General features: G+C 43.9%; 1 protein-coding gene across 4 annotated transcripts in view; it reads right to left on the bottom strand.

Annotated features, from left to right (window-relative positions):
- The window catches only part of Cdk5rap2 (CDK5 regulatory subunit associated protein 2), a 234,187-nt gene extending 222,671 nt beyond the window's left edge, over window positions 1-11,516 (bottom strand). For all 4 annotated transcript variants that reach the window (XM_045150597.1, XM_045150610.1, XM_045150615.1 and 1 more), the window contains exon 1: window positions 11,309-11,516. In XM_045150597.1, coding sequence (XP_045006532.1) covers window positions 11,309-11,364 — 56 coding nt within the window. In that variant the 5' untranslated portion in view covers window positions 11,365-11,516. The remainder of the gene's footprint in view (window positions 1-11,308) is intronic.
- Window positions 11,517-16,362: the final 4,846 nt, after the last annotated feature.

Below are 16,362 nucleotides of genomic sequence, written 5' to 3'. Positions count from 1 at the left end.
TGCTCATGCCATCGTGTTCCCCTACATCATGGAGCTTCCCCTCAAGCCTGTAAGCCAAAATAAACCTCTTTTTCCCACAAGCCGCTCTTGGCTGGGTGATTTCTACCAGCAGTGCAGACCTGATGGCAGCCCAAGGCTTCTCTTCTGAACTGAGCGCAGACCCGCAATCTTCACTTTCTTCAGCTGCAGCAGAACAGCAGCTACTTCACAGAGTAACTGACAATTAACAGGCCAAAATTCCCAGCCAGTCACCTGGCATACTGTGGATACTCCATGAACAACAGCACAATATCGTCGTCACCTTAGGGCATATAGTACTTTGCAACTTACAAAATATTTACACTCATTAGAACTGCCAATTCCCAGGGGGTGCATGTGTTGTTCAGAAGAAGGCACTGAAGTCCAGACAAATAGTGTTCCCAGCCACAATGAAGAGAAGGACCAAGTCCAGAATCCAGACCTTTTAGGTCCCCCATCCAAGTACTAACCAGGCCCAACCCTGCTTAGCTTCCAAGATCGGAAAAGTTCAGGCATGTTCAGGGTGGTTGGTCATAGAGGCCTTTTATGTCTAATTCCTCAAAATGCTGCCCCATTCCCAACCTGCAAACAAGGATGTGGATGGAAGCTCTGCACAACTTCATGGCAACCTGCTTTCCAAATCCAACACATTCTGTTCCTCAATTTTGCCTGACCAACAAATGTTGAACTAGACCTTCAAGATCAGGACCAAACAAAACACTGGAAATATCATAAAAATCCAACATAAAGAAAACAATTACGTAATAATGTCTGCTATAGGGCTGGAGAAATGGCTTAGTGGTTAAGCACTTGCCTATGAAGCCTAAGGACCCCAGTTTTAGGCTCCATTCCCCAAGACCCACATCAGCCAGATGCACAAGGGGGCGCAAGCATCTGGAGTTCGTTCACAGTGGCTGGAGGCCTTGGCGCACCCATTCTCTCTCTGCCTCTTTCTCTCTCTGTCTGTCGCTCTCAAATAAATAAATAAATAAATTTTTTTTTAATATCTGCTATAAAGAAAGCAAAAAAAAAAAAAGCTAGGTGTGGTGGCACACGCCTTTAATCCCAGCACTCAGGAGGCAGAGGTAGGAGGATCACCGTGAGTTCAAGGCCACCCTGAGACTACATAGTGAATTCCAGGTCATCCTGAGCCAGAGTGAGACCCTACCTCAAAAAAAAAAAACAAAAAATAAAAATAAAAATAAAGAACATCTCCACAATCTCCTCAACCATACATATCAAGTCATCCTAATTTTTTTGAAACATATTGAGCTATAAATACCTAACACACACAAAAAAAAATGGACTGAAAGATTTAAAAAAACAAACACTTGTAGGGAAATGTGCCATGTTTTCCTACCTGTTCGCTTTTTTTTAATTTAATTTTAAAAAATTTTTGAGAGAAGGAATTTTTGTATAATTTTCAGTTTCTTCCAATAAGAATCACTAAAATAAAGGCCATTTTAAATTTTAAAGATTAAATCAAGCTCAACCACCACCTTTTGCAGATGGTGGCCAAGGTCACTCAGCAGGTGTAGCCTGGAGTCTAGTCCTGCATTCTCTATCTGGAGTTCTCTCTGCCTCAGACTATACATTAATTCTCACCAGCTGGCATGGCCTCAGTAACTCAGGCCAAGGTCAAAGCCAAAAACTTTGATCCTTAAACAGCTGCCAAAAGACAAACACTGAGGTTGCCAAATTCCAACTGGGGCCTTACATGCCCACTTTTAAAACGCCATCTGTTGTGTGTACCTTCCAGTCGGGTCTGAAGTGCCCCCAGCCCCATGCAGCTCCCTTCCCATTCTGGTCACTCTAGTCTTAGAAGTAAAGCTGGGGCCTCATGGGTATCTACTAGAAAGTTTTACAAACATGTAATCAAAAGCAGGCTTAGGGGATGTGGTGGTTTATTCAGTTGTCCCCCATAAACTTAAGTATTCTGAATGTTAGTCTCCCCAGCTGGTAGCAATTGGAAATTAAAGCCTCCTGGAGGCAGTGTATTGTTGGGGGAGGGCTTATGGATGTTATAGCCAGTTTCCCCATGCCAGTGTTTGGCACACTCTCCTGTTGCTATTGTCCACCTTATGTTGGCCAGGGGGTGATGTCCACCTTCTACTCATGCCATCATTTTCCCCTGCCATCATGAAGCTTCTCCTTGAGTCTGTAAGCCAAAATAAGTCCCTTTTTCCTAAAAGCTGCTCTTACTTGGGTGATTTCTGCCAGCAATGTGAACCTGACTGCAACAGTAATGTTGGTACCAAGGAGTGGTATCATTTGTGCTAGATACCTGACTGTGTGGCTTTGGCCTTTTGAAGCTGATTTTCAAGAAGAATGTGGAAGGATTTGAAACCTCAGCCTAAGAGATGCCATACAGTGCTGTAAGTACAGCTTGATGGACTATTCTGGTCAGAGTTGAAAGACCTGAATGCAGTAAGAACTATGGGGTGTGAGGTTTGGCTTAAGAGGGTAAGAAAGAGCTTTGCCTGGAGAGCAGTTTATGTGAGAGGCTTGCTGTTAAGGCCGTGTCTGGTTGCATTGTGTAGAAATGGACTGGTGTGAGCAGAGGGATATGACACAGAAAAAATGAAATCTTTGGGCTGAACTGCTTGCTACCTGTTCCACTGTAATTGAGAGATTGCAACTTTTGAAATTGGGCCAGCTGACCAGCAGTAGGGCAACAGGAAGAATGGAGACTCTTTTGAAGGGGTCTGAATGTTCAAGGACTGTCCTGTTCTTCAGTCTGCTTTATTCCTCCCCCCTGCCCCAGATTAACAAACTGGCACTCTACCTGGAATTGTAAAGTATAAGAAATGCAGGAAAGAGAGGGTCATTGGGTTTGCAAGACAGTCTTGTGTTTGGAAACGGCCATGGGCAATGTGAAGCAAGCTTGCTGGATGCCTGCATGGAGACCCAATGGAGCCATGAGGATGAGCTGTGGGTTGCAGAATGAAGACCCAATGGAAACGCCAGGACCATGAGATGGCTGCAAGGACTGCTGCCGGTACTGGATAAAGTTTTCAAGGACTGTGAGTAGCCTAGCTGGAGGGCCAGAATTGGAATGGCAGAGACTTGTTGCTGGTTAGAATTATCAGATTTGGAGATTTTGCCACTGGCTAGAGTTGGTTTTATAGCTACAGAGTTTAATGTTTGCCTGTTTAAACCTTGTATTGGTTGAATAGTTCTTTACTATGTCCAATGCCATCTTTTGCAGTGTGAATGTTTATTCTGTGATATTATGGGTTTTGGGTGGGGGGAGATTTTTTTTGGGTATTATCACTCAGTTAAAAGATCTTGTACTATGGGAATGTTTATGAACATCATTGGGAATGATAAAAAAAAACTATGGGGACTTTTAAAGTTGGATGGAATACACTGCATTTTACTCATTTTAATCATGGATGGTTATCAGTTTATGGGGGCCAGGAGCAGAATGTGGTGGTTTGATTCAGGTGTCCCCATAAGCTTAGGTGTTCTGGATGCTAGGTTCCCAGGTGATAGAGATTTGGGACTTAATGCCTCCTGGAGGCAGTGTATTGTTGGGGGCAGGCTTATCGGTGTTACAGCCAGTTTCCCCTTGCCAGTGTTTGGCACACTCTCCTGCTCCTACTTTCCACCTTATGTTAGCCAAGGGGTGATGTCCACCCTCTGCTCATGCCATCATCATTTTCCCCTATCATCATGACGCTTCTCCCTGAGTCTGTAAGCCAAACTAAACTCTTTTTTTTTTTATTTTATTTATTTGAGAGTGAAGAGAGAAGCAGACAGAGAGAGAGAGAATGGGTGCGCTAGGGCCTCCAGCCACTGCAAATGAACTCCAGATGCGTGCGCCCCCTTGTGCATCTGGCTAACGTGGGTCCTAGGGACTCAAGCCTCGAACCGGGGTCCTCAGGCTTCACAGGCAGACACTTAACCACTAAGCCATCTCTCCAGCCCCAAACTAAACTCTTAAAAGCTGCTCTTGGTCAGGTGATTTCGGCCAGCAATGTGAACCTGACTGTAACAGGGGGATAGGGAGATGGCTCAGCTGGTAAAGTACTTGTCTTGAAAGCGTAAGAACCTAAGTTTGATCCCCTGAACCCACACTGGAAAAAAAAAGCCAGACATAGTGGTGTGCCCCTGTAACTTCAGTGTTGGGGAGAAGATAGGCAGAACCTTGGGGCCCAATGGCTTGTCAGTCTAGCCTATCTGGTGAGCTCCAGGCCAATGAAAGACCCTGTCTCAAAGAGTGGACAGTGCCTAAGAAACAATACTGAGGTTATCCTATGGCCTCCACATGCACACACACACAAGTGCATGGGCACCCAAATACAGATGTGTACCTGCACACACACAAACCTACACACAAAGAGGGCTTAGACACTGTTAGACACTGGGATTACAGGCAGCTGCCATGCCTATGGGGCAATTACAAGCATGCTAAGAATCTGAATTCCTGTCCTCAAGCTTGCACAGCAAATGTTGTATCCACTGAGCCACCACCTCAGTGACCGCCCCCCCATTTTTAAAAATTTTTCCCACACCCATTTTTTTATGAGAAAACAGATTCCCCAGAATAAAAAGGTCAAAACCCGCTTCGATGGTCTGACTTCAATTTCCATGCTCTGCACCAGCTCAGCTCCTGGCCTCATCCTCATTTTGAGGAAGTAAGATGGTAGGGTTTCCAGCACACAGCACAGTTTGCAGCCACCACTGCCAGTTGCTAGGTGACATTCATAAGATGCTGACACCCCTGTGCCAGGAGAGGTAGGCTCTGGGCCCTGGGGAATGGACACTTCATCACCTCATCTTCTGCCTTGCTCTACCAGTGCCCTAAGGAGCCATCTCTTTCTGTACTTCTATTTTCCAGCAACAACTGTCCTTTTATACAAGACTCAAAGACAGTGCTTATCAGAGCCCAAGACAGAAATTGACATCATGCTCAGAAAATAGTCACACTAACAAGTGCATTTTGTTTATCTCCTAACAATTCCTTTTTCATTCTATGTCATACATTCTTAATTTGAGAAGAAATATATAAAAACAAAAACTACAGACACGCCTAAAGCTTTCCTTGACAATTAACATCCTAGTCCCCTCCTAGGAGGTAACCACTCACATCAGAAACAAGACATCCTTTCAGACCTCTCTTACGCATCTATGTGCACAGAAATCGTTTCATTCTACAGTCACATAATACAAACAGTATCACTAGGCCATGATACTTCCCTCTAACTAAAAATCTGACCTATTTTTGGAAAGGAGGGATTCAGTGGAGGGGGGATTTGGGAGGGGAAAAAAAGAGAGGGTGGGGGAGGGGATTATGACTACAATATAGTGCCTATATTTATGGAAGTTGTCAATAAAAGGTTAAAAATAAAAAATAAATAAAATAAATAAAGAAGACTGTCCTAAAGATGTCACCTAAAGGTGGTTGTGGTAATGTAAACGCATGTGCTTCAATGTCCATAATTCCTGCAAAGCATTCTACAGCAGTATGTTTCCAACTGTATCAACAATGACCCGAAAGAAAATTCCTTAATTCCTGACACACACTCTACTCTCTGTTCTACTTGTTTAAAAGTCAGTTATAACCCACTAAGTTGAATTTCATGAGCTAGTAGTAGGCTGCCAAGTCTGAGAAGGATGTTTGAAAGGATATGTACTTGCTCAACTCCCTACTGATAGAAAATCAACTTGCTTCCAAGTTTTTTTATTTAAAGAAAATGTATTATGAGTATCCTTACACAGGTCCCATTGTTGCATATATGAGGGTGTCTCTAGGATAAATACCAATAAGAGAAATTCCTAGGACAAAATATTCATGTTTTTCAAACTGGTCAAATTTGTACAGACATTTCATCAAAGAAAATACACAAATGGCTAATAAGCACATAAAAAGACATTTACTATCATTAGTCTTTACAGAAATAGTAAATCAGAGCCAGATATGATGGCACACACCTTTAATTCCAGCACTAGGGAGGCAAGGTAGGAGGACTGCAATGAGTTCAAGGCCACCCTGAGACTCCATATGAACTCCAGGTTAGACTGGACCAAAGCGAGACCCTACCTCGAAAAAAAAAAAAAAAAAAGGAAATCAGGTCTCCAGTGACATACCAGAGCTCAACACTAAATTAAACTGCCAACAGGCTTATCATGGCACAGGGAACATTGTGGAAGAGTTGGCAGAAAGACTGTAAGGGCCAGAGACTGGGTAGAAAAATCCTGAGGTATAACTCCCCCCACTACCCTATAGGAACTGACTGAGGCCTTCATGACCCCACAGTGAATACCATAACCCCAGTGAGAGGGGCCTCCAGGGTTACCAGATCAGGGACAAGGGATAAAAAGAATATAAACTGTTAAAAGCCAGGTGTGGTGGGCACACCTTTAATCCCAGCACTTGGGAGGCAGTGGTAGGAAGATCACTATGAGTTCAAGGCCACTCTGAGACTACATAATAAATTCCAGGTCAGCTTGAGCTAGAGTGAGACTCTACCTCAAAAAACAAGAAAAAAAAAGGGTATAAACTGGTATAAAATTTTTCAAAAGATGAGGGGGAGCTGTTTTAGGGCTGGGGAAATGGCTCAGATAACAGAGCTTGTCATGCAAGCATAAAGACCTGAGAAGGCCTGGTTACCCCAGGGTTCAATTCCCTAGCACCCACATAAACACCAGAACATGGTCACACATGTTTATTATCTACGTCTTAAAGGAAACCAGACAGGAGAAGCCCTGAAGCTTGCTGGTCAGCCAGTCAGGTCAGTGAAGGAATCTGTCTCAAGGAAACATGTGGATAAGCCACAGAGGAGGACACCCAACAGTCTCTGGCCTCCGTGCCCATGTACACATATACACACACTGCTGCTTTAAAAAACACACTGACTTCTGTTTAATATTAACAGATAATGCCAAACTGAGTTCCCCAGACTGCAGCAGTGAATAGTCAGTGTGTGCCCTTTTACACAGTGACCCCAAAGCAGCACTGCACTATTACATATGGAACCTACACTACATGACCTTCATCTTTTCAAGGAGATTGAACAAAACTGAATCACTCAACTAACGTGTGAGCCTCTACTACAGGCCAGAGTTCTCAGGGCTGTAAAATAAAGTACAGTGAGGAACAAGCCATTGTTCTCAAACCTCACAGCTCAAGGATATTCTCAATCCAAAGTATCCTCTCCTACCATTGAGCCCTCATCTGATTTAATTCCACCACCCTCTTTTCTGACCTCCTTCTACTGGCATCCATTAAAGGTACTTTGCACAAGAACACACTAACTTTGCTTATATCAAACATTTCCTTCCCATCTGCTTCTAACTCGGCAGCAAGCACTTAAAGACTATGAGCTAAAGCAAGCCACGGGAGAACAGGCCTGGGCTCAGGCCTTAGGATGTTCACAGCTGGGCAAAGACAGGATCTTGGGGGGGGGACACAAAGGGATGGGTCAGGATTGTGGCACCAAGGATCATGCCCAGGAGATAGTGCACCTTGACATCATCAGTCTAAAAACACTAGGTACGAGTTCACACTCTCCCCAGCAGGTGCCTGGCACCTAACATGTACACTCACATTTCATCCACACAACCACCAATAAAATGGGCTTATCATAAAAAAAAATAAAAAATAAATAAAAAACTGAGGCTCAGAAGACTTTTACTCAAAGCCATACACTTTGTGACTAGCTGAGCCAGGATTTATACTGTCATCCTGACCACCAAGCCCAGGTTCTTTCTATACCACTAGGAAGGATATAAAGGCCTTAGCTGGGGTGAGGTCCCTAGGGCCAGAATCTGGGTCTAAATTACACAGGGCTAGAGTTGTTTGGTACATCAACAGGGATAAAGTTCAGGGGGAATAACATACACTGTCCTAATTCAACAAAGTCTAAGGACTAACTGGGCTTGGAAATTTTCAAACAGAAGGGAGCTCAGAAAGTAGTATGTCAAGGGCTGGATAGATGGCTTAGCAGTTAAGCGCTTGCCTCTGAAGCCTAAGGACCCCGGTTCGAGGCTCGATTCCCCAGGACCCACGATAGCCAGATGCACAAGGGGGCACACATGTCTGGAGTTCGTTTGCAGTGGCTGGAAGCCCTGGTGCACCCATTTTCTCTCTCTCTCTCTCTCTCTCCCTCTGTCGCTCTCAAATAAATAAGTAAAAATGAACAAAAAAAACTTTAAAAAAAATAAAATTTAAAAAAAAGTAGTATGTCAAAATAAAGAAGCAAGGGCTGGAGAGGTGGATCAATGGTGAAAGTGCTTGGGGAGTAAGCCTGAAGATCTGAGTTTGGACCTTCCAGTACATAAAATGCAGGGTGTGATGGTACACGACTTTAATCCCAACACCAGGGAGGCAGAGAAAGGTTATCCCTGAAGCTCAGTGGCTAGTCTAGCCAAATTGGTAGCTCAGTACATACAGTAAAGAGACACTGTCTCAAAGAGTATGATAGATAACAACAGAGTAATAACCTCAACTCTAACCTCTGGCCTCCACATGCATGCACACACACACATCCAAATATGCTTACACAAACACAGGCATACCACAACACACATACAAAAAAATAAGTAATTAAATAACTTTAAAAGGTGCAATTTTCTCGTAGGGATTATTTTCTTTCACTGTGATCATCTAATGGAGCATCTGTCCCCTCTCACAGTATTTTTGCCCTCTTGAAGGTCCAGTTCAGAGCCAAGCTCTCCACAGGCTCCTCCTGAACACTCCCAGTCTCACCTGGTTAGACGCACTGGGAAGCAGGGCAAGCTGTGTAGTCATTAAGCTTAGAATTAAGTTCTGACTTGATCATGTACTTTTCTGTGACCCCCCAGACCATTCCCTTCACCTCTTTAAGCCTCATTGATCCCACCCATAACAGAGGGACAATAGCAGTGTCTCAAAGGATCGTTGTTATGCATGGAACTGACAAACCTCAATGAGCTCTACAGTATACTAGACATGAGGTTAGGAACTTGGGTTACAAAGATAAATAAAAATTAAGTCCCTGTTCTCAAATGGATACCCCATCTCATCTGGGTGACTGTACGTCAACAGCCAATACCTATTCTGTTCAATACAAATGCCACCAGCCACAAGAACCCATGAAGCATTTGAAATGTGGTTTGTTCAGAATGATAAGTGTTCTTAAGTGTAAAATTCATACCAGATGTCAAATATTAAGTAAAATTAAAGAATGTAAACTATCTCGTGTCAACAAGTTTTCTTACCGTCTACTTTAGACTAATATATGGAAATATTAGGCTAAATAAAAGATATGATTGGGGGCCAGGCATGGTGGCACATGCCTTTAATCCCAGCACTCAGAGGCAGAGGTACGAGGATCACCATGAGTTCAAGGCCACTCTGAGACTACATAGTGAACTCCAGGGCTAAAGTAAATTCCTGAGCTAAAGTGAGACCCTACCTCAAAAAAAAAATCATATATATATACTGAAGAAATGGCTTAGAAGTCAAGGTGCTTGCCTGCAAAGCCTAAAAACCCATGTTCAACTCTACAGATCCCACATAAGCCAGCTGCACAAAAGGTGAGGCAAGCACAAGGCCCAAGATGCCCATTAGGTGGTGCAAGCATCTGGCGTTCAATTGCAGTGGCTGAGGCCCTGGCATGGCAATTCATTCTCCCTCTCCCCCCCCCCCACTCCCCGGGGTAAAAAAAGAAAGTAAAACATATGATTAATTACCTGTTTTGGCTGGCAAGCTATAGGTCAGTGGCAGACTACTTGCCAAGCATGTGTGAAGCCCTAGGTTTAATCCCCAGCACCAAAAGAAAAAAAAAAAGGAGAAGAAAAATGGCTGTTTATTTTTAGTTTTGCTGATGTGGCTACCAGAAATTTTTAAGTTAAATATATGTCATGAGCTGTATTTCTGCTCATAGTGTCAATCAATAAAACGTACTGAAGTCAGCAGAGCCAGGATAAGGGCAGTGACAGGAGAAGGTGGCTGGGAGGGTACAGAGCGCCCACATGAGGACGGTGCACGTCAGCAAAGGTCTCCTAGCAGTAGCACCTACATTGAGACCTGAAAAGTAGCGGGTGTTAAGAAAGCCAAGGAGAGTAGGAGGGGAAAGTCAGGCAGCACAGGCCTGGCAGTAAGAAACCACACACCCGACCATTCCTGAAGCAGAGCTTGGCAGCAGGCATGGGGCAGAGGGTGTGAAAAAGAAACAAGGTTTGGGAAACTAGACAGAGAGGAGGCTTAGAGAGACAGATGGGTCAGATTATGAAGGACTTCAAAAGCCATATTAACGAACTTCATACTGAAGGTGGCCTGGAGCCTGGAGGGTCTATAGCAAGTAAAAGGAATGTATAGCACCTGCTCCCACAAAGGCAGGAAAGGAGGATATGTGTAGTTCTACTGGATCAGACACTGGGTTGAACCCTTTTGGAGTCATTTGAATTCTCAACCCATTCCAACCAACCAAAACAAAGCACATTCCTGGTCCCCAGCTCTGTGGATTAAAGACACTTAACCTGTAGTAGTAATAGTACTAGTGGTGGTGACAACACTGATTGTGTGACAAGCACAAAACTTGCCAAAAGAGCTGCTGGGTAGGCACAGCTTATTTTTTTCTTTGTGTGTGTGTGTGTGTGTGTGTGTGTGTGCGCGCGCGCGCGTGCCCACTGCAAATGAACTCCACATGTGTCACTTTGGATTCCCTAGCACACATGTAAAGCTGGACTTGAGACATCTGCTGGCAAGTTGTGCAAGCAAGTGCCTTTAAGGGCTGGGCCATGCCCCAACCCCAAGGCATTGTTTCTTTTAATTCTCAACTCACTTCTGCTGGGTAGGCACTACCACTACCCCATTTTACAGATGGGTAAACAGGTTAAGTCAATTCCCCAAAGTCACACAGGTAGACAATTTACAGAACTGGATTTTAACTCAATTCTGCCTATTTTTTAACCAAGGCTCTTAATTCCCGCACTCTACTGCCACTGTCCTGGGTGGCCACTATGCGACTCCATCAACAAAGTCTAAAATAATGACTGCAAACTTCCAAACTGGAATGACTCCGGCCCCAACTAGCGGCATACACCGAGCGGTTCCACTCTCTGAAAGCCCTTCTCTGTCCTTCACAGCCTCCTCCAAGTATGCTCCAGAATGCCAGACCTGGCGCAGGTCGGAGTCCCAGGCCCCACACTCAGTGGCACCAGTGCACTCGTCCCGAAGGAGCCGACTCCCACACACTGCCCGACGAAACACCCCCAGGAGCAAAGCCGAAGGCCCCGTTCGGCAGAACCCCCGCCGGCAGGAGCCCCAAGTTACCGCATGTCCCCAAAGCCCGGGCCGCACCTGCAGCCACTGAGGGTCCGGGGGAGGGCGACGTCCCCTTCCATCACCGAGTCCATCCCGAACGCGGGGCCACTGATGTCTGTGGCTGCGACGCCCCTGGTTCCGCAGGCTGCCGCCACCCGCCCGGCTCTTCAGGTCCCGCCCCCTCCAGCGCAGCTCTTGTTGCGAGTCTAGCGGCGCCACTGCAATTCAAACCGCAACCGCCGCCATCTTTCCCGGCGCGTCTTCCTACGGAAACAAGGCGGGGCCACCCAGGCGCGCGCGGTGAAGTCCACTTGCCTGGCCAGAAACCGGGCAAGGAAGCATGAATGGGGCGCCATCTTAACTAAGGGCAGGGCCTTCACGCTTAGGCCTGCAAGGCTAAGCAAGGAAAGCTTAGCGACCGTTGTTTGTGAGGCCAGGACGGACGTCATCTTTGTTGAGGGCGAATTACGACCCTGGTAAATTAATTTAAGTGGGAGATGGCAATTCACTCCCTTATCACAACTCGAGACTAGTAACTCGTTTGCTTTTCTAGAATGATCACACAGACATATTGGGTCTGTGCACCTAAAAGACTTCTGCCTTAAGTTAAAATTCAGATAATCGGGCACTGCCTCACTAAGAAAAATACTACTTGTGGAGTCCTAAAACAGTAATTTACACACTTAGTTTGCAGCAGTTCGTCCCTGTGGGTCAAGTGGTCAGCCACATTTCCTCTCTAAGTTCTCGCTTTGTGATCTTTTGTTACTGTTGGAATTCATGCACCTTTAATCAGTAAATTGAGACCCCAGAGAAAGAAAACGACATACTCAAAGTAAACACATTGTAAATTTACTATCCACTGGAACTAGGGCCACAGCAACTACTATCAAGATCTGGGCTCTCTAGAGCCAAGTTGTCCTTCCTGACTCACAAAGCAATTACCAAACTTGTTAACACTGCCCCTTCTCCCTGCCCTGCAGGCTATTGAGAGTCCTGAATGAAAGTGCCTTGGAAAGGACTGTCATGTGACACAGTAGTAGAGTGCTCAGGGACCTGAGTTCATTCATAGTAACACTAAATAAATAAGTAGATAGATAGACAGACAGATAGATAAATAAATAAAATGGGTGGATGAGTGGATAGATAGTTGGTGACTGTTTTATAATAATTAATACATCCCCCTAGCCCTCAATTTCCTACTCCTTTAGTTAAATGATCTATTACTCCCAAAGAGACTATCCATGATCTCTAATCTAAGAACCATTTCTTGTATTGTAAGCCACTGACATTTTACCTTTGTAGCACTTACCACCATTTTGCAATTACATCTCCTTACTGTCTTCCTCTTGCACTGGACTGGAAGTGAGTGCAGTGTGAATCATTCACTGCTTTTTCCTTATCCATAGCATTATGCCTATCACCTAGCGATTTTACAAATAAATGTTAAACAAAAAAAATGATCAGTTAATCAATCTGAAAAATGGGACCACTGCTTATTCCTGCAAGGTTTTTGTGAAAATGACCTGAAATATCTTTAGGAGCTCTGTCCTTAGTAATTTTATATATTCCCAGATTTCTTCTCTCCCCCCACCTTTTTTCCCTCCCTACCTCCTCTATCTCTCCAAATAGGAAAGTGTCAGAGCTGAGAGACAAGACCAGATCCCTCTGAATTCCAATGCTCTAAGTATTTCAGACAGCGTATGTCCCTATGTGTTTGTTTTTCTCCACTTTAAAATTTACAATTCAGACATGAGTTCTAATCTGAACAACATACTGTTTAAGTGTCATGTTCATGAGACTACTCCTTGAGCAACTACTTCAAGGTGATGAGAAACCCTTCTGAAATTTTAGAGTTCAAGTCTGGGTGCCTGGATTCTGAGTCCAACTTATCAAGCCTAAAATCTCCTCCCCTTGCATTTTGCATCTTGGTTTTCCCATGTATAAAGTGGAGCAAACAATGTCAAACTCACCAGGTTGAATTATCTAATTGGATACTTTGGAAACTATAAAGAAGAAAGAACCTGGGGGCTGGAGAGATGGCTCAGCTGTGGAAGGTGTTTGCTTGCAAAGTCTGATGGTCTGTGTTCAATTTCCCAGTGCCCACATAAAACCAGATATACAAAGAGATGCATGTGTCTGATGTTCATTTGTAGTGGCAGGAGGTCCTGGTGTGCCCATTCACATTCTCTTTCTCCGTGTCACTTTCTCTTTCAAATAAGTAAGTATATAAATAGATGAATTGTGAAAAAGATAGAGAAGAAAGAACCTGTAAGAACTTCTATTAGAATTAATCCATTGCCCTTCTCATTAAGACCAGGTTATGAATTATGTGCCAAACCCTGAGTGAGCCTAGAAACTGAGAATAGAATCAATGTCACAGAGGAAAAGCTATATAGGAAGTTGTTTTTTCCTGCTACATTAGTGGTTTCATAGTCAGGGACAGGGAGGACTTTGCTCTGTCTGTCTCACTGTGGTTTTTCTTTCTGTTAAGCCTGGAGTTGACGTCACTAGCAGCAGCTGTTTGGGCTATCTGGAGCCATCTCCTTGACAACCGCCATCCAGCCACAAAGCTGGCATTATCACTTCCTTGGACAAAGACACACTGAGTGGCTGAAAGTAGCTTATATCCAGATGTTTTTCATTTGGGAGAAACCCTTCTGAGATTATAGCAGCTGAAGACAGTCCCATTACTATCAGCACGAATAAGTTTTTGTAATCAATGCATTCACGTTGCTACTTGGCACTAGCCCATTTTCTCCCCATGACACTGTAAAGTAGGTTGGAATGATTACCCTACAGTAGTACAGATGAGGAATGCTGTAGTTTGAATTTGAAATGGCTCCAAAGTTACATGTGTCAAAGATTTGGTCTCTACACTGTGATGCTATTGAAAAATGGCACAACTGTTAAGAAGTGGGGCCTACTTGGACAAAGATAGACCCTTAGGGGCTTGGACTTGAAGGGGCTGTGAAGACTCTGGCCCCTCCTTGCTCGCTCTCTCTTTGCTTCCTGGATGTCATGAGGTGAGCAGCAACTCCACCGCATGCCCCCCACCCATGACGTACTGTGCCACCACAATGGAGCCAAGCAACTATGGACTGATGCCTGTGAAACAATAAATCAAAATAAACCTCTGGAGCTGAAGAGATAGCTCTGTTGGTAGAATTCTTCTTTTGCAAGCTTGAGGAACTAAGTTCGATCAATCCCCAGAACCCACACTGGCAACAAAATCTGTGTATGGTGGCATACACCTTTAATTCCAGCACTTGGGGAGCAGAAGTAGGAGGATCACTCTGAGTTCAAGACCAGCTTGGAGCTACAGAGTTTCAGGTCGGCCTGGACTAGAGTGAGACCTACCTCAAAAAGCAACAACAAAAAATCCAGGTGGAATCCCTAACTAAGCAAGATCAAGACCAATGAGAGACCTTGTCTCAAAAAAAAAAAAAAAAAAAAAAGTCCCTGAGGAACAAAGCGTAAGATTGTCTTCTGCCCTATATACACATGCTTGAGCACACACTCAATATTAACTTATCAACTACCTTTTCTACCTCATCTTTTCTATCACTGTGATAAAATGTCTAACAAGAGAAAACTAAGATTCAGAAAGAAGACATTTGTCAAAGGCCACATATCTCTCCTTTTTGAGCTTTTCATTCAGAAACAATTTCAGACTTAGAAAACTGTTGCAGACATAGTATGAGGAAGGTAAGCATGGTGGCACACGCTTGTAATCCCAGTACTCAGGAAGCTGAATCAGGATCATGAGGTTAAGGTCAGCGGGGGTTACATAGTGAAATCCTGGCATGAAACAAGCTACATATTTTTTTCTAATTGATTTTTGACATTTATACATATAGCCTTCACCCAGTTCCCTAAAATATTACCATTTTACACAACCCTAGCTCAGGTGTTATTAGAAATTAAAGTTATTTTTTAAAGTTTTTTAAAAAAAACAGAAGTTATGCTATATAATACAATTTACTGCAGACCTTATTTAAAAGCAATCAGCTTTATGGGCTGGAGACATGGCTCAGTGGTTAAGGCACTTGCCTGCAAAATCTAACAACCCGAATTTGATTACTCAGTATTCATTTAATGTTAGATGCACAAGGTGATGCATGCATCTGGAGTTTGTTTGCAGCAGCTGGAGCCCTGGTACACCCATATTCTCTATCTCAGTCTCTCTCTATTTCTGTCACACACTCTCTCTCTCTCTCTCTGGTATAGTGGCATATGCCTTTAATCTCAGCACTTAGGAGGCCCGAAGCATTGGGAAATCAAACCCAGGACATCAAGCTTTGCAAGTAAGTGCCTTGAATCACTGAGCTATCTCTCCAGCCCTGTTTCTTTTTAAATTTCTAATTAACCTATTTATTTATGAGTAGAGAGAGAAAGTATGGGTGTGCCAGGGCCTCTTGCCATTGCAAATGAACTCAAGATACATGGGCCACTTTGTGCATCTGACTATGGGAAGTTGAACCCAGGCCATCAGGTTTTGCAAGTAAATACTTTGACCATTGAACCATCTCTCCAGCAATTATTTTTTTAACTTTTGAGACAGACTAAGCTATCCAGGCTGCCCTCAAACTCACTCTTGGAATCTAGGAAGGCCTTAAAATTTCAGTTCTCCTGAATGGCTAAGATTACAGGCCTGTGACTCATGTCTGGCTTCTTTCTTCAACATTTAATGCTTCCTCACAATGGCTGAGACAAGGTTGCTATCATTCTTCTATGGACATGGAAATTAAAGCCTCACAAAAGTTGGCACTCCTGATTGTTTTGAAACAGAGAGGCACAGGTATATGGCAAGCCTACATTGATCATCCTAGGCCTCAAGGCCAGATTTACAAGCATCCAGACCCAGGAGAGATCTGTAAGAAAGCCAAAGACTATGAGAAAAATCATCCTAAGATACCATGGAGTGTTTCCAAGCAATCTCTCCAGCCATCTACTTGAATATGCAAAATAGCAATAGCTCTAGGCAAAAGGTAATTGAATTAATCAGTAGTTTGGACATTTTGCAGATTAAAAGAAGCAATTAAAGTCTTGTGAGTTGCAGAAGGGATTAAAAAACTTTGCCTCCTCCTTAG

Source organism: Jaculus jaculus, chromosome 1 (genome assembly GCF_020740685.1).
Source record: "Jaculus jaculus isolate mJacJac1 chromosome 1, mJacJac1.mat.Y.cur, whole genome shotgun sequence".
Classification (NCBI taxonomy): Eukaryota; Metazoa; Chordata; class Mammalia; order Rodentia; family Dipodidae; genus Jaculus; species Jaculus jaculus.
This window is presented reverse-complemented; position numbering and strand designations above follow the sequence as displayed.